Source organism: Podarcis raffonei, chromosome 1 (assembly GCF_027172205.1).
Source record: "Podarcis raffonei isolate rPodRaf1 chromosome 1, rPodRaf1.pri, whole genome shotgun sequence".
NCBI classification, from domain to species: domain Eukaryota; kingdom Metazoa; phylum Chordata; class Lepidosauria; order Squamata; family Lacertidae; genus Podarcis; species Podarcis raffonei.
Window position 1 is genome coordinate 91,809,522 of NC_070602.1, and position 25,407 is coordinate 91,834,928.

Below are 25,407 nucleotides of genomic sequence, written 5' to 3' on the forward strand. Positions count from 1 at the left end.
TGAGGCAGTCTGATCTGGTAAAAGATTTAGATAAACAAACAAACAAACAAACAAACAAACAAACAAACTGGTTAAAGATCCTAAGAAGGCCCAGACATTTAGTGGGAATTACCCATGTTAATAAATTTGCAAAAGAAGGGCATATTTCCTGGAAAATGATTCTTAATTAAGCTTTGTATAATGGCTCTTACCACAGTCATTTTACAGAGCTTTTAGTCTTATGAAAGCAATTAAGAATTGTGAGAGGGGGGGAAATAATATTTTTTTAAATCTCAAAGATTTGTTGAAAGTAGACAAAATGGGAAGAAGGAGTTATACAGATCCTGAATTCAACACTTTAAAAAGCACTCTTGATTTTTTCCAACATTTTTCTTTTTAGGTGTGATAGATATGGTTTCTTCCTATTTCCTCATTCCTTTATACAGTTTGAAAGTAATGGGGCGTCCAGTTATTACCTTATCCTTCTTTATTACTTTTATTCTCATGCGCACATAGATACAAAAGCTGGAGATCAATCATTAAGTCACTACCTCCTCCACTTCCCATCTTTGGATCAGGAGCTACACAGCAACAATACAAGTAGCAGCAGCAGGGCTCATGTTTTGACTAATCAAGAAGCATCTCCTTTCTGGCAAATTGGCAATTAAGTCACATCCTTCATAGTCAGAGAACTACCAAGTGATCCCCTCCTTTAACATGAAGTAGCCTTACAGAACTTTACATCAGGCAATCTCTGCAGGGCTCTTGTAGGCGACAATCAGCGGTTAATCTGTGGCATCCCTGAACTTCTGAGGTTATGCAGAAAAGGGCTAATAGAGTTCTACACTTCCCCCACCTATTAACTTTCTCCTCCATTTTTCCTTTGTGCCATGTGAATAAGATGTTTGGAGTGCTCCAAATAATACTTTAGATGTGTCACAGAGAATGAAACCAAACAGTGCTTGGTGTCCATCTTGAAATAGAGTTGTTCAGGAATGCAGGGTTGCTGTAGTTAATCATCACAATGACCCTGTGAGTTAGGTAAGGCTGAGAGTTAGTTCCTCTTCTTTTCCCTCTCACTTTCTTTTTAGTTAACCCCCCCTCCCCTGTAGCTGCTTATTCTTGAATTTCTCATACTGGTGACACCCAGTTTAAGAGCCTTTCTACACGTGCAACCTTTTTAAAAATGTGGCTCATCAAAGCTCCCCTAAAGAACAAAAGATAATGCCAGTGGCAGGATGGTGTAATGTATGTATTCATCACATGGGCTTTATAAGCCTCTTATGTATTGTGCTCCAAAACCTAATAAACATTGAATGAGGAAAATTGTGACTTAAAGTGATGTATTATAACGATAAGGTCCTCTCCACAATTTGTAGATGGCCAGCTTGAAAATTTTCATTATAATAAAGAGGAATCAATTATATTTTTTCTCTTACTTGTCTTTTGGATCTTCAAAACCCTGAAAAGAAAAAAATATATACAAATTAGCTAGCAGAATGACAATGAAGAATTCTGAACCATTACCCTACTAAATACTTCCATTTGTCCATATCACAGTGATAACAGTCATGCCAAAAGAAGGCAACATTATCAGTTATGAGTCAAAGAATAGAAATGTTTTGTAAAGTTCAATATAAAGGCTATAAAGTTGGTCACTTAAACTTCTGTGTCATACACCAGCTGATGTAAACATCATATTGTTCTATCTAAAACTCTTCCACAATGCACTGTGGTTCATTTTTTTACTATGTGTCCTTACAAATGATGTATTAAAATAGTGACTGACTGATAGGTCGATCTGGATGTTTACCTTGTAAAAAACTGAAACCATCACTGATACCAGCCAGTACATTCTGAATGTTTAATTAACTTAATCAAACTTGTTTATATTAATTCAAACAATCAATATAAGTAAAAAATAATAATAATTGATTCAGTAGCCAACTTAGAGACCAACTAAGTTAGTTCTGGGTATAAGCTTTCATGTGCATGCACACTTCTTCAGATACCAGGTATCTTCAGAAAGGGAAGAAAGAAAGAAAGAAAGAAAGAAAGAAAGAAAGAAAGAAAGAAAGAAAGAAAATAAGAAGCAAGCTTGGGCAAAACAGTCCTTCAGTGGCCCCCTTCTTGAAATATTCAAAATTGCCAACAATTTCTACGTTACCTTGGGAACAGAACAGCAACTGCTCATCTCTGCAAAGATCTTGCTGCAAAAATATCTCCCTGATTATGTTCAGAAACATGACACTAGCATAAAAGGGGGGAAAGAGCACTCTCCCAACCTCCCCCCCTCCAAAAAGAGTGGGAACTAAACTCCTCTGTATATCTCACAGATATATGCCAAAAATATGATTCTTGGCTACTTGGTAAATATTAGCTTGTCCTGGGTCTACTTTGTTTTGTTTGGACTGGGAAAAGGAACCCTTAAAGCAACAAACAGTCAAGGCATTTCAGAGCAGAGGTTTTCCTAAAGCTGATGGTAGACTCTGGCCACACTCATGTTTGGCACACAATCTCTATGTCAATCTCTTCCAGATCTCTTCCACTTTGGCTAACTAATGCTCAGGAGACAGCTCCTCAATTGCTCTGTGTTGAGACTCCTGGAAAAAGAATTACCCACTCCACAACACCACCATCAAGGAAACCATGGCAACAAACATGCTACAAGAGAGAAGAATCTTTCACAACTGAGGACACTTCCAATTTGTTGCTTTTTAAGGGGAACGGTAGCATTTCTCCTTAGGAAAACCCATACTGGAGGTGCCATTGAGATAAGAAGAAACATGGGCGCTGGCCCATCTAGTTCAGTACTGTCTACGATGATGCAGCATCTTTCCAGCGTTTCCGAGGGGAAATTCCCAGCCCTACCTGGAGATACTGATGACTTGAACATGGGATCTTTTGTGTGCAAAGCATGTGGCCTGCCAATGCTCTCCCTCCACATATATAACCTATGTATGAAAAGCAACCCATAAAAATTGAGAAAGGCTGTTCACATAAAACAGGGGTAGGGAACCTCCAACCCATTTGGCCTGCTAGACCGTTTTGGTCAAGTCACACTCACTTGCCCCACATCTGATGTCATACCAGGTATGTCATACCAGGAAATGTAAAGGCAGAATTTGGACAATAGGAGCTTTGCCAGTACCATGGATCAGCGGAGTCTGTACAGTGCTTCTTACGTGCCAACTATCAGCTGAGTGTTGGCAGTGCTGAAGTCATGTGTGCAGTACTTTCCAAGCTCCAAATTATAGCTGATTGTCAGTGCGTGGGAAGTGTTGCAGCACAGTTTTTTTGCCTGTACGGTTCAATTTCAAATCATGCAGGTAAAAATGGGTCACCTGACATAATCATAACGTCAGGTGATTGACAATTAAGCACCCATTAAGCTCGCCTCAGAGGTGCCTGGAAATAAGTTCTGATTGGCTCACAGGGGTGTGAGTTCCCCACCCCTGATATAAAGCTCCAGATAATCTAAATGAGACTTCTTTATTCAAGCCAATTTTCAAATTGTCACCTTTCCACACACACACACACACACACACACACACACGGATACAAACAAAATCGGGCCTGTGGATTTATGGAAGTACACACTTTAACATAATATTGGACAGTAAGATAATGATTTGGAAACAAAGTAATGGAAACAAAGTAGGTGAGCTGTCCAGTCTTGGCTGGTTAGTGACAGCTGCAAATCAAAGCAAAGTTCAGGAGAATGGAACAACAGATGATTTCGGATGAGGGGACAAGCCAAGCTACAAATTAGAAGCAGAGACATGAAGCAATGCTTAAAAGGGAGAAGGAACCAGAAGATGCTACAGGTGGGCCAGCTACCTGTGGTCTGATGAACAGCATGAAGATGTAAAATTACAAGGGAAATAGTAATGCTGGCAGTTCAAGAGCTGCTTCCCACAACAGGAGATAAGAGATAAGAACAGTATCTCATGTGAAAGGTCGTATTTCCTTTTAACTTAATAAGCAGTTTCCTTACATTAAAAACGTAAGAGACAACAACTATGAAACTCTTGATTCTCTCTCACACATGGGGCAACCTGCCCCACCAATTCAAGCAACAAGAGACAGTGAAGTATTTTACTCCTGTCTTCCTCCAGCGGGAAAACAAGTCATGGAGCAACTGTGTTAACATTATATCTGAACAAGTGAAGGTTTGTTCTAGGGAGGTAATACAAAACCACACATGGGACCCAGGAGGTGCTGTGAAACCTGGGGTTGATCACCAGCCAGCTTCAGCTGCCTCAAACCCCATGCAGCCCCACAAGGTGGTTCCATTGTGAAAGGGTTAGAACTGTGTGTGAACTAGTAAGTTTTACCATGGTTTATGGCGTGACACTGTGCCCAAACATAACCACTGTGTTGGAAAACAGCACTGAGAGTGCTGAGCAAGTTATTTTACTCATATACCTGCAGATGGTGCATGTTCATGACCTCAGACTCTTTTATTTAACCCAGTGTGATAAACTGCTACTTTAGCAATGTTTGCTTTGCACTGTAGGCTAAGGAACTTCTGTTTTATGACTTATTTGGTATGTAATTTTCTGTGATGGATACTATTGGTTTTTCTTGTGCATTGCACAATTGCATGGAAGCATAATCAAGAAAAGTTTGATAAAACTCCTAACTTGGGTTTTGTAACATGGAACAGTACCAGCTTTGGCATAGGTTTTGGGTGGAAAGTAGGAGTGGGGCAAAGAGATTTGCAGGTTTGTAGTTAGTGGAGCTATCAAGAAGCAAATTAATCATAAAACGCAGGTCTTCACTATTCCAAGAGCAAAGAGAAAACAGTTAAGAAAGAAATGATATTCTACAAAGAAAGACAACAATGGCTGGAAACAGAGATAATTTTTTCAGAGAGTTGAAGGTGGAATAATAGAAGCATTGTTCCCTGCAATGTGCATTCTCATTCCAGTATCATCTCTGGTAAACACACTTTGCAAGCTTTTTTTATGCTTTAAAAACAAGGAAAAAAGTATTTTAAAACAGTAGGGAAGGGAAATGAATATGGATACCAAGGATAACAACTGCATCTATTAAATTACCTTTGATTTTATCAAATATGCACAATCTATTGCACATGGCTACCCTATACCAGCTTGTCATGGGACATTGTTGAATGATACATTTGTTTGATTCATTCTTGTTATAGGCATCACTTTAAGTCTTGGATTTTAATTATAATTTAACACTATCTCTATACTTCTGGGAGAAGGATGGGTTGGAAATAATGTAATTGCTGTTGCTTTTAGTTTTGTTATATTTGCAAATCACTAAAATAGGGGGAGAATGATATCATCCTTAATTTTTTTAACCTTTTCTCCAGCCTATCATACTCCCTCCAGCTTGCACAATTACTAGTCACAACATGCATATTTTAAATGCTGTCAGCCAAAGGAAACAAATAAACTCTTCTTTGTATCAGTGCAATGTTAGCACAACACTGAGCCCATACTCAGTACACAAATCCCCACATTTTTCACTGTAAGAAACACAAATCACGCATGTTATTTGTGTGTCAGATTCTCCAAAGCTAATGCAGAAACATGCAATTCCCACAAAATATCCATTCGCAAGTAAGTTAAAGAGAGAAAAGTTGCGCCATCTTCATGTTTCAAAGATGTCTTCTACTCATACCATGCACAAAGTGGAGGGTATGTTTTTTTTAAAAAATCACAGTTTGATATTACAATAAATAATAATGTTTTCCCTCTGAATCACCAGCTAGACATAGCAAACTCTAATTAACAACATGATGCACAACACCTCTTGGCACAACCACCCTTTTTCTATGAAAAGGATGATGCAAGCACCCTTCTAACGCCAACTGAAAGAAACATCTAATTATAATTACATGCTAGCTTGATTAGAATCTCTTAATCACATCATGCTTTGTGAGTTTGCATGACCAAAAAGCCAAGAGAGGTTTTACGTGAACAAAGGCTGCAGCTGCACTGATATTATGCTACTCCTACTTGACAAAACTGCATATGAAAAGCATGAGCATAAAAGCAAAATAATAAGAAAGGAGGGGAAAAACACCAGCAACATTCATTTTTAAGCCATATTACCAAATATATCCAAGCTGGTTAAACTGCATAATAGTGAATGTACAATTACTCATAGCAATATGTTTGCAAAAACATACAGTGCTATATGATCAACTCAATTACAGCCAGTAGAAATCTCTGCTTTTTCCATTTTATTTTAAACAGAATCATGCCATATTCTGAAAGAGATGCAAGTTCAAAAGCATGTTCTTAATTTGAATATGCAGGATTGCATACCTGGATGAAGTTAATTACATAATTTGCATTCCCCTACATGCTGTGCAGTTGGTTTTAATATGAGACATGTTCTAGTCAGTGTGCAATGCAGATATATCTTTATCTTCGAAAGTACCATTATTTAAAAAAGGAAATAGATTTATTGGGTAAAGCCTTCTGTTAATTCACAGTTAATATGTGAAACTTCAGGGACAGGTATTTGAAAGAACATTATGTGAAACAAGTGGGTATGATAATAAGAATACTAAAATAGAAGTGAATCTCAGTGCTTTTTTCCCCAGCTGGAACTCACCAGAACAGAGCTCCTTCACCTTTTTGGTGCGTTCCGGCAACTCTTTGTAGCACTGCTGGTGTTGTAGTAATCCCCCTAAAAAAGCTCTTTTTCTAGAAAAAAAGCACTGGTGAATCTGATATTGCTTTTTCAATATTTTGTTTTCCTCAGGGTACATTTCTGTTAATAAGCCTACTTATTTTCAATAGTACTACTATGCAGTAAGTAATTTGAGGATTTATTATCTTGTTTGTCTTCCTGATGCATGCAGAATGATAAGCCTACATCCTCTAAACCAGGGTGTTGCAATAAATTTGGTTGCGAGTTGCTCTAATGTTGTTTCTAATGTTACATTTTTACATCAATAATTTCCATAAATCTATCATAACGTAACATGAGAGCAAAACATATAAATAACATGTAAAGAGAATGCAAGTGTCTATTTCACAGCTAAGATATGCCCAATGAATTCCTCAATATGACTACCAAGAGGGTATTCAAGCTGCTCAGCACTAAACTATGAATAAATATAGCATATAAACCTTCTAAGAAAGCAGCTTGCTCCTGTCTTGATTAGATACTGCAACACATACACACACACACACACACACACACACACACTATCACCACTTACTTACTTACTTACTTACTTCCTATAATGGCAACTTAAAGGTAAAGGTAAAGGACCCCTGACAGTTAAGTCCAGTCGCAAACGACTCTGGGGTTGCGGCGCTCATCTCACTTTACTGGCCGAGGGAGCCGATGTTTGTCCACAGACAGTTTTTCCAGGTCATGTGGCCAGCATGACTAAGCCGCTTCTGGCAAAACCAGAACAGCGCACGGAAATGCCGTTTACCTTCCCGCTGGAGCGGTACCTATTTATCTACTTGTACTTTGAAGTGCTTACAAACTGCTAGGTTGGCAGGAGCTGGAACCGAACAATGGGCGCTCACCACGCTGCGGGGATTCGAACTGCCGACCTTCCGATCAGCAAGCTCTAGGCTCAGTGGTTTAGACCACAGCGCCACCCACGTCCCATAATGGCAACTTATCCAGTCAAAATTGGGTCCAATTACTTGTGAGTAAGTCCTACTGAACAACAGTGTTGTCACTTCGAAGTAAATATTCATGGGACCGCACATTAAGCTGGTTTTGGACACTGTACCTTAGAAACACCTGGTGTTCTGTGGCAAACAAAAGAACAAGTTCCATATCTGTTTGACTCCTCCAACCCAATGGGGAAGGGTTTATGGACCACCCACAGGACACACTAAGTAGAACTCACAGAATTCAAGTCAATTCTGCTGTTTCCCACAGGCATCTGGTAGGCCACTGTGGCAACAGGATGCTAGACTAGATGGGTCATTAGCCTGATCCAGTAGGCTCTTCTTATGTTATTATCTAGTGGTGGGTTACACCCAGGAATGTGGTGTCTCTCATTTCTGAAAGGGGCTGGGCTGAGCTTTGAATGACAGTGCCACTCTTGGCAGTCCTTAGGCTCCTAAACTCATTGCCCAGCTAAGCAATAATACCTCTGTTGAAGATGGGTGAGGGTCTCCTGCTTCATGTCTGACCAGCAGATTATACCGCTGAAGCAAGGACTGTGTTTTCCCCAGTAGTCAAGCCCACAAGCCACTTTCACAGTACATTTTTGAGTTTTAACACTGAACTTTGGGCTGTTGGTGAAAGTACTCCTAATTCTTTAATGTGAAACTTTCCCTTTAATTGTTGTTCTGTGCTGAGGCTGCCTCCAGACTGCCAGTATTTTGCCAAAAGGATTCAAGCACATACTGGAAAATTAGGTTTGCACAATTAAACTGGATTAAAGTTGCCCTGATGCAACACACCCACTTTAAAAGTGGACTTCTCATGGTTAGGAAAATGACAGGGATGAATGAATGATTAATGGGAAGTATGACTGCCACACAAACAAATCAGTATGAATGCTCATTTTCAAATAACCGCCTTGCAAACTAATCAGAATGAATTTTCAATAAAGACCAGACATAGTGTAACCTCTCCCTAAGATTTGTCCAAGCAAATCAAGATGAATGCTCAATAAACAGGTCATCTGGAAGAGCTCTGCATTTCATCTTCCGCCTCATCATCATTGTGTGAGAAAACTTTGCTTAGTCTAACTGGGGGAGGAGGGAGATCAACAACAACAGAAATAAATTAAAAACAGATTAGACAGGGTAGACCCAACGTAGACTGCTTTGCAAGAAACATACTGGGGTTTAGTATGTTATTCCGCATTCCCTTTTAGACAGTGCTGTTTGTGAGACTTTCCCCCCCTGAAAATGCAAGGTAAAGTACACAGTTTACTTTACCTTTCAGATTGTGTAGTAAGAATGGCCTTGTCTAGGGTAAGTGTTAGCAGCAGATGTTTGATGCAACTCAGGTTGTACCAGTCTTTTCCTACTGCTGCCTTCAGTCAGTCCTGAGCCCAGGAGCAGATACTGATGAGATACAATCCAACCCTCTGGCTGGTCCTCACAGTTTACGTAAAGGACACTGTTTTTTAGAAACAGTATTACTTGGGGGCTGTTGGTTGTTGTTGTTGTTCTTTAAAGTTTGAACTACTGTTTATGAGCTCGGGGTTTATAGAGCATGTTGTATCTGGTTTGATTTGTACCCCAATTGCTTCCTAACATAGTAATGCAACAGCCACCATAGACTAAATATAGGAATATATATTTACATCTACACACACACACACTTCACACACAACAGCAACACTTGCTGCATAAAACTGAACAGCATTACCATTCTTTTCATCTCCTTGGAAACTTGGTTGCTGCCAAGATGGTTGTAAAAGGAGCGATCTACTCCCCAGTGTGGTGGGTTGTGGCCAATGGAATTAGTGCGCTGACGATTCATCTTGGCTATTGTCGCTTTCTCATCTTTCTAGAAAGATGAACATAGTAAAGAGATTATATTTTGAAACATTTCAGTGGTTATATGTCATCCTAAACCCTGTCTTAACTTCTTTATAATCCTCAACCAGCATATTAACCAAAATCTTTAAGACTGGATGCCTGTGATATTCTTCTTATGTTACTCACTATATTACACTCCCTTCACCCTATGGTCCCCTGGCAGGTTACAACAACTAAAACATAATATTAATATCAAAACACAGTATCACACAATATTAAAAACAGCTTGTTTAAAATAGCAAATGTTACAGAAATAAGGTGTCAAAAGCCATGGTAAAAGAGAGGTGGATTTTCAGCACTCGCTGAAAGCTGTATGATGAAGGTGTGGGAAAGGAGCTCCACAACTTAGGAGCTGTCACGGATAATGGCCTCTCCCAGGCCGCCATCCCAATATGGAACCCTCCACCCATCTTAGCACCCAAAAGGGTCTATAGGGAAGGAGGTAGTATTTCAAGTATATGGAGCCTGGGTCATTTAGGGTTAAAATTTGTTAGAAAAATTTGAACATGGCCGCATTAAACAAAAAAGTCATAAATGGCAAATCACAGAAAGATCAGCAAAGGAGAATTGAACCCCATGATAACCATGCCTTCTCTTTTCTGCATCCAAAAAGTGCTGTTTAATGTAGAAGAGCTCCAACTACAGATGTCTAGTGCCAGAATGCTGCCTTATGACCGAAAGTGAGGTTCAAGTGCTTCTAAAAATATAATACTATGAACTCACTTAGTTATGTATTTAGCTGGCTTTTTTCCTTTCAGAAATAGCCACAATGATTTATTTTACATTCCTAGTCTGTCTATTTCTGCCTTCCAGCTGAAACTGATTTTACATCTACAGATTTTAAAAATATATCTCATTAGATGCCAAAAAAGGAAGAAAGATCAAATCAGTAATCTGCAGCTAAATATTTATTGCATGGCATGAACAAATGACATTGTCTGTACATTTTATTATAGCTCAGCTAGGGTTTTTGCAACTAGTAGTTATCTAAAAAGCTGCCATAAAACCAAGCCTTTATCTTTCTTTAAAACTGTTTCATTACATTATAAAACCCTCCAATTCACAGATAAGAGTTGTCATATCATGAACTTTCTCTAACGATCATATTTCTGACATACTGAGAACAATGTGTATTAAATGCTTTGAGCACTTAGGAAAGACACTTTGTATTATTTCAAGAGGTTTCTTCATTTCAGGGTTTGCCAGTACATCCTGCAGTCCTAACTTCACTGGAGCAGGATGTGGGAGAAAATGGAGCAGCATTTTTTTTTAATCTCGCCTTACTTTCTAATACCAATAACAATCCAGCTCAGGTGAACATTCAGAGTAGACTGGGTCTCTTGGTCTCATCGCTGGGACAGTGCAGACAGATGGAAGACCAGCCCAGCTGAGCACGGATAGCATATTTCCCTCGGTACCCATTCTGACATGCCTTAGTTAGGACAGCTACCTCTCTTGTAAAGGCTAATCTGATATATTCTGGGACATCAAATGAAAGGAGTACAGCCATTTGTTTATTTAAAACAAATAGAGAGACTTTCCTCCTAGCACAATGGCAATCATTCTGTGAGTGCAAGCTTTTCAGCTTGCCAGACGGAACAACCCCTGCTCTCCTCCCCCTCCACACTATTCTGGGGGTTCTTCCAGGCATTTGCCACCCCAGCCAATTCTGCGGGCTTGGAGGAAGGACAGAAGGGGAAAGTCCAGCTATGCTAGCGGAAGTCCTTGCATGGGCTTCTGCTAGCAGGAACCATTGTTTGAATCCTGTCCCGAAGCTGCAACTCAGTAAACACAATTGCACTGTTAATTCACATTTCTGTTTTGGAGGGTATTCATTTTAAATTCTGTTTGTGTTGTTTTAATATTATTCTGTCTATAACAGTAATGGGGGAGGGACCGACCAAACAAGCCCACAACTCTTAGCACCAGTTAAAAGACATTAGACAAAGGACATTAGACAAAGGCCTGGTCCACATGCCACACGACGCCAGGCCTTGGCCTTAGGAGGAACAATGAACTCCCATAGCACAGCATGCAAGCTAAGGAAAGGTTTGATTTAGCATTTTGATTTAGGATGTTGTCTGAATTCAGACTTGTGGTTGAGCTCTCTCCAGATTTACTGTGAGCTACAACCACAGGGTCCAGGGTGGTAGCGGGGTAGCAGCGAGGGTGTTTTTATTGGCAGTTCTACTGTGGGGTATAGCTAAGAACAGATAAAAGGAAAACACTTATCTATGGCTATAACAAAGTGATGTAATAGCCCTCCAAGTCAATAAAAGGAACTCTTGCAATGGGCCACAAATTGTCTTAGGTGTGTTGCAGTTCCCACCAGATAAAACACAGTAGGGGGGAGGGGGGAGAAGCCTACAGCTTCTGCAGGCTAAGCTACTTGTGCTAAATAAAGCACATTTTGCAAACCTGCCAACTTTGCTGCTAATTGTAAAAAGTTTATGCAAATGAAGTCATTCACTTCGAGTGCTGACAAACACAGTCACCATTCTCTTGAAAAATGCAGTAAACTTCTAGCAGCTCATATAAAATTGAAACTGTAAACATATATGCTCCATTCCTAAAAATGAGGCCATCTGTCTTCTTAATAGTGTCCTGAAGCTCAGGGTACAACTCACTGTTATTTGTCTAGAAATGATTGGTAGCATTTTTTGTCATTGCCTGGATTTGTAGCTCTGGATACAAAATGGAGTGCGCCATATTTATTTTTAAGTATCTGAAGAACAATCTACTTTAAGAACCTTCTGAGATTAAAATCTGAGCTTCCCTAATTTAATGCTGAAATATTTATAAAGGTCGCTATGTTCAGACAGTTTGTTTTTTCCCCTTTACACAAAGGGAAAGGTTTCTCCCAAAACTCTGAATGATTTACAAGGACAATTCAAAGGTATCCAAGCCTCTTATGGTAAGGAAACTCAAGATTGCAGTCTTAGAAACGCTTTGTTCCTTGTCATTAGCTCTTTTGTACTTTCAAATGTTAAGTGTTACCATGGACCAACATCAGCCTCTTTTAGCTATGCGTATGGGAGATTCCTCAAATTGGAGCAAAGAACAGATGTAAAGCTATTTATTCCACTGCAAGCACAGCATAGGGAAAGACTGCATGCAGGGTTCAGATAGGGAAAGGTACAGAAGGAGGCATTGCTGTTAGCTCTGAAGACTGTTCTTTGTGCTAAGCTGAGATAAAAGACAAAATTAACATCTTTCTATCTCTGATTATGCTTCTTTCTGTTCCACATTCTTCTTCATTTCAATTAAAGCTCTCTATTCTGCTGTGTAAATTGTGGACATGCCACTCAGTTCATGTTCATGCATATATGACACCCTCTGAGCTACTTTGCCCAAAGCAATGTAGGCTTCATCATTCTAATCCATCTAAGTGGTGCTTTCTAGACTGATTTGTTTTTCCAACAGCAACATTGTAACAGAGTAAATTTATATGAACTGGACTCAAACTTGGCTGAAATTCATAAAGTCTGAGATATTAAGATTATCTGATTATCTTGCTGCATTAGGATCACATGAAAGTCATCTCAGTAATCATTCTGTTTGTTCAGCTGGGTGGATTTCTAGAACACCACTTGGAGAATAATTGACTTGCACTCCTAGGAGTTGATGGAACTATTTCTGCTCTAAACATCACTTTCAACATTTTTGTTTGATTACATTATTGCTGCATTTTTAGAAAGAAAACCCCAAGCAACCTGTACCCAAGTTTAGTAGGACACAGTCCAGATACTGCCTATAGAGAGGTATTTGAAGGACATTTGTTTGTCCTATATCTCTACATAGGGTGATGTTATAAAGTTTTCACTGTTAGCCTCCATTTTGTGTTCAGGAGTGAACCAAAGATGGGTTTGGCGAAAGTGAACAACCATAGGAAACAGACCTCCTCCTGCCTTGATCTCATACAGTTGTAGCTGATTTCTCTGTGCTTAACATTGTTAGTGAGATCACGAGGAACCAGAATGTTCATTGATTGACTCACCAGGGAGCTAGGTTGAAATAATGGTACCAAGGCAAAATAATTGGACGACAAAAGATAAATGGATACAGGTTTTGTGCAAACTCCTCAAAAGAAAGGAGAGCATCTAATCCTCTAAATAGTGAGAGCAACATGAACTCAATATGAACCATCTTACACCATGGACTCTTCCACTTCCTGCTTAGCAGGTTGTCATGGGTATGTAGCTATGGTACCATCTTTTTATATGGCACAGCTGGACTATTAACCTATTATAACTTGTGGCTAACTCTTACCCTTTTTTGGCTGCATCGTACAATGAGGAAGGTCTCAATACTATGCTCTTTGAGGTAAGCATTACGTTCTCCTCCAAAACCAAGCTCTACTTCATAGTCACCGTTCAGGTAGTTCAGTGTAGCTTTTGTTATGTGGATTCGCCTTGGACGGAGACAAAAGGCAACCAAATAATAAAAATCATTGAATGAACTGAGAAAGAAGCAGTCTGGAAGAGAAAACTATTACATGCAATGGAAGTTGTACTGAAACCCTACCCTGCAACTATAATCATTTCACAGTTTTGTGCTTAACGTGGAGGTCAATAACACAAAAACAAACGTTATGCCTATGTTTTCCTGTGCTTATAAGTATCCCTTGACTAAACTGTTGTTTTATTTGTTCAACCATTCAACCTATGCCTCCCCAGCTCACCAATAACAGGCAATGGTTCACTGCCACTCGTAACTAACCCTCTTCTCTTTGATATGGTCAAGAGACACCCTATGAGAGCGATGGTCAAGGCTTCTTGGCTCATTTACAAAGAGGCCCTTCACCTGACTTCAGATTTTCAAGGAAAGGGTAGATACTTCTCTTTTTAAACAATTTTTAGGGGACATATACCTACTGAAAATTTAATGAGGCTACAGCGGGGGGTTCTATTAGTCATACAAACACACACGCACATGCTCATTTTACTGATGCTTTTATTGTAGTTAACTGTTTCAATTTCCAGCTGGGAGATAAAAGCAGAGCAAAAACATTTTAAATGGAATAAAAATGAAATAAAATATTGGAGCAACTTGTGTTGGTGACCATGATTTGTAGTTTCATTAGGGCTAAGCTGCAATGGTGTGTGCAAGTGCTTTTTATTAATACTTTCACACTTTGGAAAAAGAGGGGATGCATCCCCTCTTTTTGCATTTTTTTCCCAGGTACACGCCTATTTAGGTTCTGCTTCCAAGTGAAAGCAGAAAACAATGGCCCAGCTTTGCACAACAAGCACAACATCCTTGACTTAGCATGACACAGCAGCAAATAAGACTCAGGAAGAGCAAAATGTGGCCTCTCCAAGAATCCTCATGGTTGCATTGTTTTAGTCAGACTGTGTAACCATTTGGTTTAGTGCTGGGGTAGTCAACCTTTTTATACCTACTGCCCAGTAATGCATCTTTCTTGATGGTAAAATTCCCTTACCGCCCACCAGTGCTCGATGGAAGGAGGATTCAGCTTGTGCCGTAGAACCCCCTACCACCCACCTAGAACCCTGAAACGCCCACTAGTGGGCAGTAGGGACCAGGTTGACAACCCCTGGTTTAGTGTGTCATGCCAAACCAGACCATTGAACCAGACTTATTTTTGTTACATTGTTTGCATGTGAACATTAAGCACAGCTCTAAATTTCATAAATCCTTCTCCAGTTAAAGGATTTGCTGGAATGGTTGGTCAGTAATGGAAACCTCTGTGGATTGAGTTTTAGTGTCTCTGGTATAGAAAGCTGTTGTGAAAAAAGGAACAATGGAGTGTGAAAGTTTTGGATAATTGTAGCAATCCTTTCCCTGTGTAGGATACACCACCTCCTGAGTCTGGCATTCTGCTACATGGGCAGATCAGACCCAGAGAAAGAGGAGTTAGTTTTGCACCATTTGTGCTATACCATTTCTATAGGCCAGATCAGGATTTTAAAGTCCACTTTTTGGTAACAGACATTACCAGGAAGAAGCAAAGAAATGGCATCCAAAGTTTTAATTTGGACACGCTGTACTTCCTATCTCTCCTTTTGTACAGAGAGCGCAACATCAAAAGTTAGTAATTTGCCCGAATGTAGGTAGAATTGCTCGTCCATACTTCCCATATCCAAGAGAATATAATTAAAGGGTAGATGTATTAATGTGAGGCTGCAGAGAAGTTACTGGAGCAAAATCAAATAGAACAGTAGACTTCAAAGGCAGGACTCTCTTACCCCGCTTTGCCGCCTGCTTCCATGTGATTAGCTAATGTGACATCATTTGACCACACATCAAATTGCCATTTCCTGAGGCCCAAGACTCCACAATGAACTCTCCCGCTGTGGATCCCAACTCGCATGTTCACGTTGACACCTGTCACCTCCCGCACTAATCTGAAGAAGGATGCAGGAGGGGGAGGGAATGAAAGACATTGAAGAGGGCACAAATTTGAACCGAAGAGACTGTCCTCAGTTTTTTAAAAAAATATATAATGTAAACACACACATACAGTGTTTCTTAAATGCTACATTTCACTAGGTAAAGCAGAAACCACACTGTGAAGGTTGGCTAGACCAGCAACACAAATCACTGGATGGAGGAGTTAGCCAAGGATGTCAATTTGCTTTCAGTTCAAAGCACAGTTTTTTTGTGTGGGAGGGGGGATATCTGGGGCACTGCAAAGAGCTCTGGCCTCTGATTTCCACACCAAAGCTGGACATAACTTGCCAGTTTTCAGAGCCTCATTAAACATAATAGCCATGTTGTGAAGAGAAAAAGAACAAGATTCCAGAGCTCTCAATTTATTCACAGAGTACCGGGCATCAAATGTTCCAGAGATGAAACATAATACATATGTGAATTATTCACTGTAGCAAGACATGCTGAGCTGCTGCAGCAGCAGAGCAGACAGGTCTGTCTTCTTCAGTTACTCCCAACAGGCTCCAATGCTAATGAGCTCTCAGATGTACAAAGCTTGCTCCCAAAATTATCACTGAAATCCTTTGTGGGATTTTGCCTTTTAGGGCAAAAGTTTACTTGGAAGAACACAGCAATTTGCAATGAAATTATATCTAGGGATTAGGGAGGAAACCACTGAGGCGACTCTTGGCCTTGAAAGACCTTAAATGCTTGCCCGTGATTGCTGTCACTGGACATGTTATGGCTGCTGTGGGGAGCCGCCATAGCTGAGCCACTTCCAGGATGGTTGTGCTGTACAGAGAGTAACAGTTAACTTCAGTGGAATGAGAAGATGTCATGGGTCGGATTGTCTAATGAATCAAGCATGACCGCATTGTAGACAGAAACTGCATTTTGCTCTCTGCTTCCCCCAATTCTGCCTTTTCTTTGCAGAATGCAACTTTTACTGGTGGAAAGGTTTAGCAGACATGGGAAGGTGGCATTTCAGATCATCTACTGATTTAATAGACCTAGTACAGAGCGAGTTGAGTGGTTCTTCGTTCAAGCCTCTTGCCTTAGCTGCCCGTAAGGTAGTATCAAGCTCTATTCTTCCTGCCTCAGTGCCTCTCCCCAACACCTATGCACATCTGTAATGAGAGGATCATACTGCTAACACAACTCATGGGAGTTCTGATATAGTGCTGTGTGCAGCAATCAGAGTACTTGACATGCTTTCTATGCAACTGTATTAGGAACAAACCACATGTGACACCAGGAGATCTGTGATCAGCTCTACTGTGGAGTTTTACAGCTGTCAGGCCCCAGTTCAGAATGGGGTCATGGAGCTAAGAAGTGGTTTTCAACTTTTCTATCATTTTTATGATCTAAGCTCTCCTGCTCCAAGCTTTGGGGAAACTGGGAAACAGACAGGAACCAAGGGGGAGGAATTTAGGGCTTGTGGTGAACAAATTATAGGAAATCCGTTCCAGGGGCTGGGGTTGGCCCTTAGTGGACGCTATGATCTTAGATCACCAGTGTTCTCCAGGCATCAGATAACATCAGACATTTATTTTCCCTGTGAACCTCATACTGAACATTAGGTGTGAAGACAAATGCAACATAAAAACATAATTCACAGGAGGTCTCTCAGCCAAAGTGTAACCATTGGCTGCACATTTCCCCTCAAACATAATGTGCAATCAGAGGAGCTCCTTGTAACCTTCACTTTCTCCTAGCTTCACAATTTGTATGACAGCATTTGTATGAAACAAACACTGGCTCAGTTATAGTGTTGCTCCTTCCTTCATGCTGCATATACCCTGTCACTTTAAAAAAAGGCACATGTATGGTTATTCATTGATTGGTTGCTTTATTAATAATAAAGACAAACTTCTTTTTGAGGGCAAAAATGCTGCAGAGATGTGAGAGAAGAAGACAAGAAGAGTTTGGATTTGATATCCCGCTTTATCACTACCCGAAGGAGTCTCAAAGCGGCTAACATCCTCCTTTCCCTTCCTCCCCCACAACAAACACTGAGTGAGTGGGGCTGAGAGACTTCAAAGAAGTGTGACTAGCCCAAGGTCACCCAGCAGCTGCATGTGGAGGAGCGGAGACATGAACCTGGTTCACCAGATTACAAGACTACCACTACACCACATTGGCTTCTTGATGACATCATTGATGTTGGTCCATCAGTGATGTGCACAGTGCATGCCGAATTCTGCTAAAAATTTGCAGCATCATTTTTCACAACTTTTACCTCACAAGGAATATACTGATAAAATGAATGCAGTGAGAACACTTCCAAATAGGTTGCTTTCATCTTTATCCTATGGTGTTCCACATGGTTGTGTACCTGAGGATAGCTAGGATTGTTCGTGCATACAGCAAAACAAAGTATGTGAATCAAGCCTTGGTTGTTGAGGGCAGAATCTAAGCTGTGGTCCTTGTTTATTTTAGTGCTGCTCACATCAGGCCAAGCAATTATCACATTTCTCAAAACTGTCCTGGACAACATTCAGTGCAAGCCTGTTCATATCTACTCAGAAGTAAGCCCTACTGACTTCAATGGCACTTACTTCGAGGGGAGTATATATGAATGCACCTGAGGTGCCTAAATCCCACAGAATTCCTCCCCATCCCACTATGAATCTTTTCTAATTTGGCCCTGATACAATGTGGTGCTTTCTCTAATTCACTGGGGCTGCAAGCAAGGCTCTGTGGCACTTCCACAGAGCAGCAATGTGTTTTATATAAAGCACTGATACAGGCACTGAAGTGCACTCCATTTTTGTTTACAAATTGTTCCCTGTCAGCTTTGAAAAACCTGGTTCCCACTTTGTGTGGGATGAAAAGGATTCAACAATCTTATCTCTTTGCTAAATCTGGAGTGAGAGACTTTTTGTTCTCACTGCCTCCTCCATATTCTCTGATGAAAAGAGAATGCTTCTCAGACAAGCAAAGGTAATAAAAATCAGAATGCTGGAATCGCAAGCACTAAAACTGCTGGTCCTTTTAGGATGCTCTTTATGCTTGTGAAACATTAACACAGCATTATTTTGCTTTCGTAGCTTTTCAGCATCTATTTCGTGGAAATTGTTATTATTATTATTTATTGAATTTATATACCTTCCTATACTTGGAGGTCTCATGTAAAGATCTGAAAGGATAACTAAGAAGCAGATTGTTTACCTTGAAATGGAGATGTCAAGTATTGGTTGAAAGAATAGGTGCAATCCAAAGGAAAGTTGCTGCTCTATGTCATACAGAAATCTATATGATTTAAGATGACAATCAACTGCTTGCATATGCAAGTTCAAGGTGCCCCTAACTTTGTTGGGATTTTGCTCAATATCTTTAACAGAGCCTTTAATCGTGTGAAATATCAAGTTTTTGACCACCCACAGACTCTTCCTCAGGCAAAGAAGTTCAACATAAAACAAAAGAGATCATAATGTCCTTACTTTTTCAGGTTTGGCATCTTAGCACACAGTTGTTTGGGGACATTAGCTGGGTCACTGCCATGCTCACCAATCTAGTTGCCCAATCTAATTGCCTAATCTAGTTGTCCAAGCTGCCCTTCAGCTTGAAGCAGACGATCAAAGAGAACTTTAACTGCAGCTATTCCAGTTGTAACACCAGCAGCCATCTAGACACAAGGAGCATCTGCACAAGCCAAGCTAAGCTAAAGAGCTCAGCAAAGTGCTGAGCACTTTGGTGAGAATATTTTTTACCTAGACTCGGGAGGGGAATTTGCATCCAGTCCATGGCATGACAGGAACCAGCTTTGCCCCACTTTGATCCCAGTTTGGATCAGGGCCATGCTATCTGCATGACAGGAACCAGCTGACCATCGTGCAAGCATGGCTGTTGGACATGTATGCCAGAATATGCAGTCTTGGAAAATGGTGACAACACACTGTTTGTACCACCACTTTGCCCTAATAGGAACCCATGACCCAAATATGCTTCTTCCATTCTACAGGTTTGGCACTTCCATAGGCCGCTGTTAATAAGCTACTTGTAAATTAGCACTGAGGATTTGCTACCAAAAACTTCACCATGGTCAGTTTGTTGCTTTACTGACTTCAAACAATAGTGAGTGACTTCTTGAAAAACCAACATGAAGGAAGTAGAACTACAAAAGGGGAGGGACAATGCAAGGTGTGTCCCCCCCCCAATTCCAGTATATTTAAATTCCTTAAACATTCATCATATTGATATTTCAAGCATACACTCTTCTTCAGGGACATTTGCCTCATACATTTGTTTCCTTCTTTTTTGCACTTGACAAATCAAGTAAATATTCTCTAGTGTTGTGTTTCCCTGTGCTGAAGAGCTGCACAAGTACTTTGCTGCATGTATAGTGCAGGGATGACAAGTACTCAGTGGGTCACACCGCAGCTGCTGCAAGTGGAACAATGTCCTCCCCCCCACCCAGTCTTCTTTATTGCACTTGTATCTGGGGCTTTCCCCCAGTACCAGAAGCTTTCTCTCTCCTATTCCACCCAAACATTTGGTCTCAGCTAGACTTTGACTTGCTGGTATGAAACAGTCACAATGATTTACAAAATATAAAATCAATTGGAAGCATACACACATACAATATATATCTATATCTATATTTGTTATTTATCCACTGCCCCTCCCTGTGGTGCTTGGTACTTACGAGATAGCCTCTATCATATCCATTCCCATTTCAACACAGCAGTGCGCGTGGTCTGCTCTTGCCTCGGGTAACCCAGACACACAGTAATAGCAATCGCCTAGGATTTTTATACGTAAACAGTGATTCTCCTGCAAAACAATAAGAAGAAAAATAAACACTTTTACTTTAGGATGTTAACAGTTTGCCGCTTAAGGCAATGAAATTTTTTGCAAAAGTCTAAAGCAACATCATGCGAAAGGCACCATTATAATACATTTGGGGGAGCAGAAGGAAGAGAAAACTTACAGCTGCAAGTTTATCAAATCTCGCAAAGAGTTCGTTCAGCGTCATCACCAGCTCCTGGGCAGTACACTGGGAGGCCAGGCTGGTAAAGCCCTCAATGTCGGCAAAGAGAATGCTGCAAGGATAGTAAAGGGGAAAGAAAACAGTGGAAAACACAGGTATTGGTAAATAAATGCTTCACATTCATTCTGTCATCTACAAAGTTATGCAGAACTTTCCTTATCCCTAAGAGCATGCCCCTATGTTGGACTCCTTAAAATACCATTGAGAAATCAGTTTCAGTATAGGTGAGAATCCCTAAAACTCTTAATATATGTTTTTCCATTGTGTAATTTTTCTTCTTTGAGACATCCTATAATTCATCCTCTTTTGATGAATTTATCAGGGCAGCCCAACAAGAGACAGGCTATATACTGTTTCTCAGATACAGTCCCAAATATCTCTGACCAGGTAGCTATAAAAACAAAAAAAAAAGCTCTGTGTGTAAGAGCTCAATGGGTTGACTGTGCTAGCTAAACTGCATATATTGCATGGCTCTTAGTTTTCTTCTTTGCTATTTGTGTTCTGTGTTTTAACATGAAAGGGGTCATATGACCACAAAGAAGACCAAGTGACTGAAGATATAGCACAAGACAATTCGGACCAATGCATATTTTATATCTGCTTTACATTCCACAAATCAGTACTTTAAATATGCTCAGTTTAATAGCTCTCTATGCCATTCTGGGATAAGTTTAAATTTTAATAAATGATATAGTGATTCAAGTTTATACCAAGTGGTATATAAATTTATCATCATTGTCGTTGTCAATGGGATGCACAACACCCACCCACCCACACATATTTTTTCATTACAAGGCTATAATACATTTTTACACAAAATACTAAAATGCATATAATAAAAACATGGTCAACTTTACCTACATTTATAGATGACCAGTATACTAGTATACACCTCATTTGATTCCACTAAATTAACATTAAAAAAATAAAGGTTGCATACTTGTACTTACACTGCTTTGTACTTTTGTTTCAGTGACTCAGCTGATAGGTGCTCCCCATCCCTTTCCACTTATGCTGAGTCAGAAATGTGAAGCATTGCTTAAGCTCATCATATTAACAGGTTAAGATACTCACAAGTTAATAATAATGATTATAGCAGAATCAAGAATAGCTGTTAAACCAAGTGAGGAAAGCCCTGCCTCCAAAAGACTAATCCCTGCCTCACAGGCCTGTGAAATTACTTCACTGGGTAGGTAGAAACCAGAGGACCTTTCAACTCCTGCTCTGCTCCTTTCCACCTGAATTTATTATTGATCATTTATAATTATTGAGGATTAATAGTAATTTGAAATGTACTGTGTATGGTCATCTGATCACCTCCATATTTTAGATGCCACTGTTACGCGTTCTGTGAAACCTCTTTTGTTTATTTTTAATATGTTGTGAATCACCATGAACTTTCTTTTCACAACAGAAGGATGGTGTGGGTGTGTACACACACACACACACAGAGAGAGAGAGAGAGAGAGAGAGAGAGAGAGAGAGAGGCTGCACTCCTATGGTCCCTAGAAGGGCATCCCAGGGGCAATTTATTTTATCTCCCTCTTTGACAATGGACACAGAGAGAGATCGCTTTAGAGGCAATGACTCTCACAGCACAGTCAACTAGACAAGGGTAGGGTGGTGCTGAACCACCTCTTCTGTTCTCTTGGAAGAAATAATGTCCAACATTATAATTGCTGCTAAGATTATAACAGCTAAAAATTGAGAGGCAAAACATCTCTCTTACTATATTGAAATCAACTGAGAAATTTGGACCATTGTAACTGATTACAAAACAATACATGTCAATCATCTTAACAGGTATAAGAAAATATTGGTGGTTTTTTGGGTAATGTTTTGGAACAAGTTCAATGATAATGTTCAACCTGCTTATGCTGCTTACAAGCTGCTGTAATAGTATTTCTTTATGCTCCTTACCTTTGATTTATTTTTCTTATAAAAAAATTTATAATATTCACTGTACTACATAATCCACAGGAGGAAATAATAAGGCTCACAGTATGTTTCCAAGTTGCATTGCTTTTTATACATGACCTTGCAAACTAACATTATTTAGCTTCAGCAGCATACCACAACACCAAAATGATGTTCAAAAGATAAACCAAGCTCAATGACTCTAATGAGGAGATCCCAGCAGACTTCAGGGATGCCAAAATTACCAATCTCTTTTAAAAAGGTTATAGAATGGATTGCGGAAACTATCAAGGCATCTCTATTAGCTGCGGCTGGCAAAATTCTTACAAGGATCTTAGCAAAACATCTCCTAACAATATCTGAGGCTACCCTTCCTGAATCCCAAAATGGTTTTCAACCTTCTAGGGGGACAGTGGACATGATGTTCACCACTCAACAGCTTCAAGAAAAATGCAGAAAGCAAAACCAACCCCTGTATATGGTGTTTATTGACCTGACAAAGACCTTCAACACTGTAAATCGTAATGCCCTGGGGACTGTCCTTCTGAAAATCGGCTGCCCAGATAAATTTGTGAATATCCTTTGGCTCCTCCATGATAATATGACAGCAACAATTGCAGATAACAACGACTCTCAAAGTGAACTATTCACAGTGGAATCCGGTGTTAAACAGGGTTGTGTTATCGCCCCAACTTTATTATATTCATCACCATGATCCTACACTTTGTCGAAGGGAAACTCCCTACTGGAGTAGAAATCATTTTTTGAACAGATGGAAAGCTCTTTAATCTGAGCAGGCTGAAAGCAAAGAAAAAGGTCACCATAACTTCTGTCATAGAGCTTCAGTATGCTGATGACAACGTAGTGTGTACACACTCAGAGGATGACCACCAAACCATCCTAAATATATTCACAGAAGCATACGAAAAGCTTAGCCTATTGCACAACATCCAAAAAACCAAAGTGCTGCACCAACTAGCACAAAACAACCCCTCTGCAGCGCCACAAATCTAACGCAATGGTGTAACATTGGAAAGTGTTGATCACTTCTCCTACCTGGGCAGTTATCTTTCCACAAGGGCTGACATTGATGCTGAAATCCAGCATCACCTGAGCTCTACGAGTGCAGCTTTCTCCCGATTGAAGTGCAGAGTGTTTGAGGACCGGGACATTTGCAGGGAAACCAAAATGCTTGTTTACAAAGCTATTGTACTACTGAAAAATGGACCATGCCATCTCCAACTCCTCGAAAGATTCCATCAATGGTGACTCCAAAATTTGTTACATATCACTTGGGAAGACAGGTGAACTAATGCCAGTATACAGGAAGAAGCAAAGATGACCAGTGTTGAAGCAATGATTCTTCAACATCAACTTCGTTGGACTAGTCATGTTGTTCGATGCCTGAATATTGTCTTCCAAAGGAACTATTATTCCGAAATTAAAAATGAAAGGCATAATGCTGGTTGTCAACAAAAGAGGTTTAAAGACTCTCTCAAGGTAAATCTTTAAAAATGTAGTATAAACACCGACAGTTGGGAAACACTGGCCTGCGAGCACTCAGTTGGAGAACAGCCTTTACCAAAAGTGTCATGGACTTTGAAGACGCTCAAACTCAGGACAAAAGGGAGAAACGTGCTAAGAGTTTGGTAAACCCTCACATGATCAACTTCGGTTTGGAAACCTATGTTTTCTATGTGGAAGGACGTGTGGATCCAGAATTGGCCTCCATAGTCACTTACGGACTCACTGTAAGTGAGGATCATGTTCATGGAAGCCAATATTACTTGGCTACGAGTGATAGCCAAAGAAAACCCTAATGTAATTATTTATTGATCTGATTAAAGCCAAGAATGGGTCAAGACTAGCTCCCTCCATTTTACATTTCAATCTTTATTTATTTTCTGATCTTATCTAGAGCATTTGTACCCTTGCTCTTCAGCCAAAAAGACTCTCAGAGTGGCTTTCATATAATTATGCGGGCTTGCAATTGAAAAGACACAACACACAAGAGAAAAGGTACAGGGCGGAAACAGGCACCAATTATTCAAAGAGCATTTTAGAGTGTTTGGAGTACTTAACTCATAGCACCTTAAAGAGTAACCAGTTAATTACAGATTAAGCTTTAGTGGGCTAGAGTTTAGTGGCATATTCTAAAGCAGATCAGAACTGCTGAGCCCTGTTGCTGAGGTTGAGAAACAGTGGCTTGCCTTAAGACCAATGTGTGGCTGAAATGAGATCTGAAACATGGACTTCAGGGGGGGGGGATATTTCTAATACCAGAACAGTTCCATAATAATGGGTATATAAATTTTTTCCATGGCACATCACAGAAATTGCAATACATTAAAACAAGCATGCTTCAGCATCATCCAGACAGACAGCAGGTGATAGCTTTAGAGATTTTCCAGCAATGATCTGACCTTGCATATGACTACATATGCAATGGTCTTTTTATATGTTGACACAGTAAAACTGAATTGCTTTAGTTGTCTTCCATTGGAATTCACCTATAGTTTTTCTGCAGAAAATATGTGAGTGTGCAAAATTCCTCTCTGGAAGAAAAGTTATTTGTGGAAAGGAAGAACAGTACTCTTTGGCCCAGGATTC

General features: G+C 40.0%; 1 protein-coding gene across 4 annotated transcripts in view; it reads right to left on the reverse strand.

Annotated features, from left to right (window-relative positions):
- ADCY5 (adenylate cyclase 5) overlaps window positions 1-25,407 on the reverse strand; it is a 177,789-nt gene that overhangs the window by 30,538 nt on the left and 121,844 nt on the right. For 3 of the 4 annotated variants that reach the window (XM_053403971.1, XM_053403979.1, XM_053403965.1), the window contains 6 exons: window positions 20,821-20,932; window positions 20,536-20,663; window positions 15,704-15,862; window positions 13,764-13,905; window positions 9,322-9,462; window positions 1,419-1,441 (listed from right to left, as the gene is read on the reverse strand). In XM_053403971.1, the coding sequence (XP_053259946.1) occupies window positions 1,419-1,441; window positions 9,322-9,462; window positions 13,764-13,905; window positions 15,704-15,862; window positions 20,536-20,663; window positions 20,821-20,932 (705 nt within the window). The remainder of the gene's footprint in view (window positions 1-1,418; window positions 1,442-9,321; window positions 9,463-13,763; window positions 13,906-15,703; window positions 15,863-20,535; window positions 20,664-20,820; window positions 20,933-25,407) is intronic. The other variant, XM_053403988.1, reaches the window with a different exon arrangement.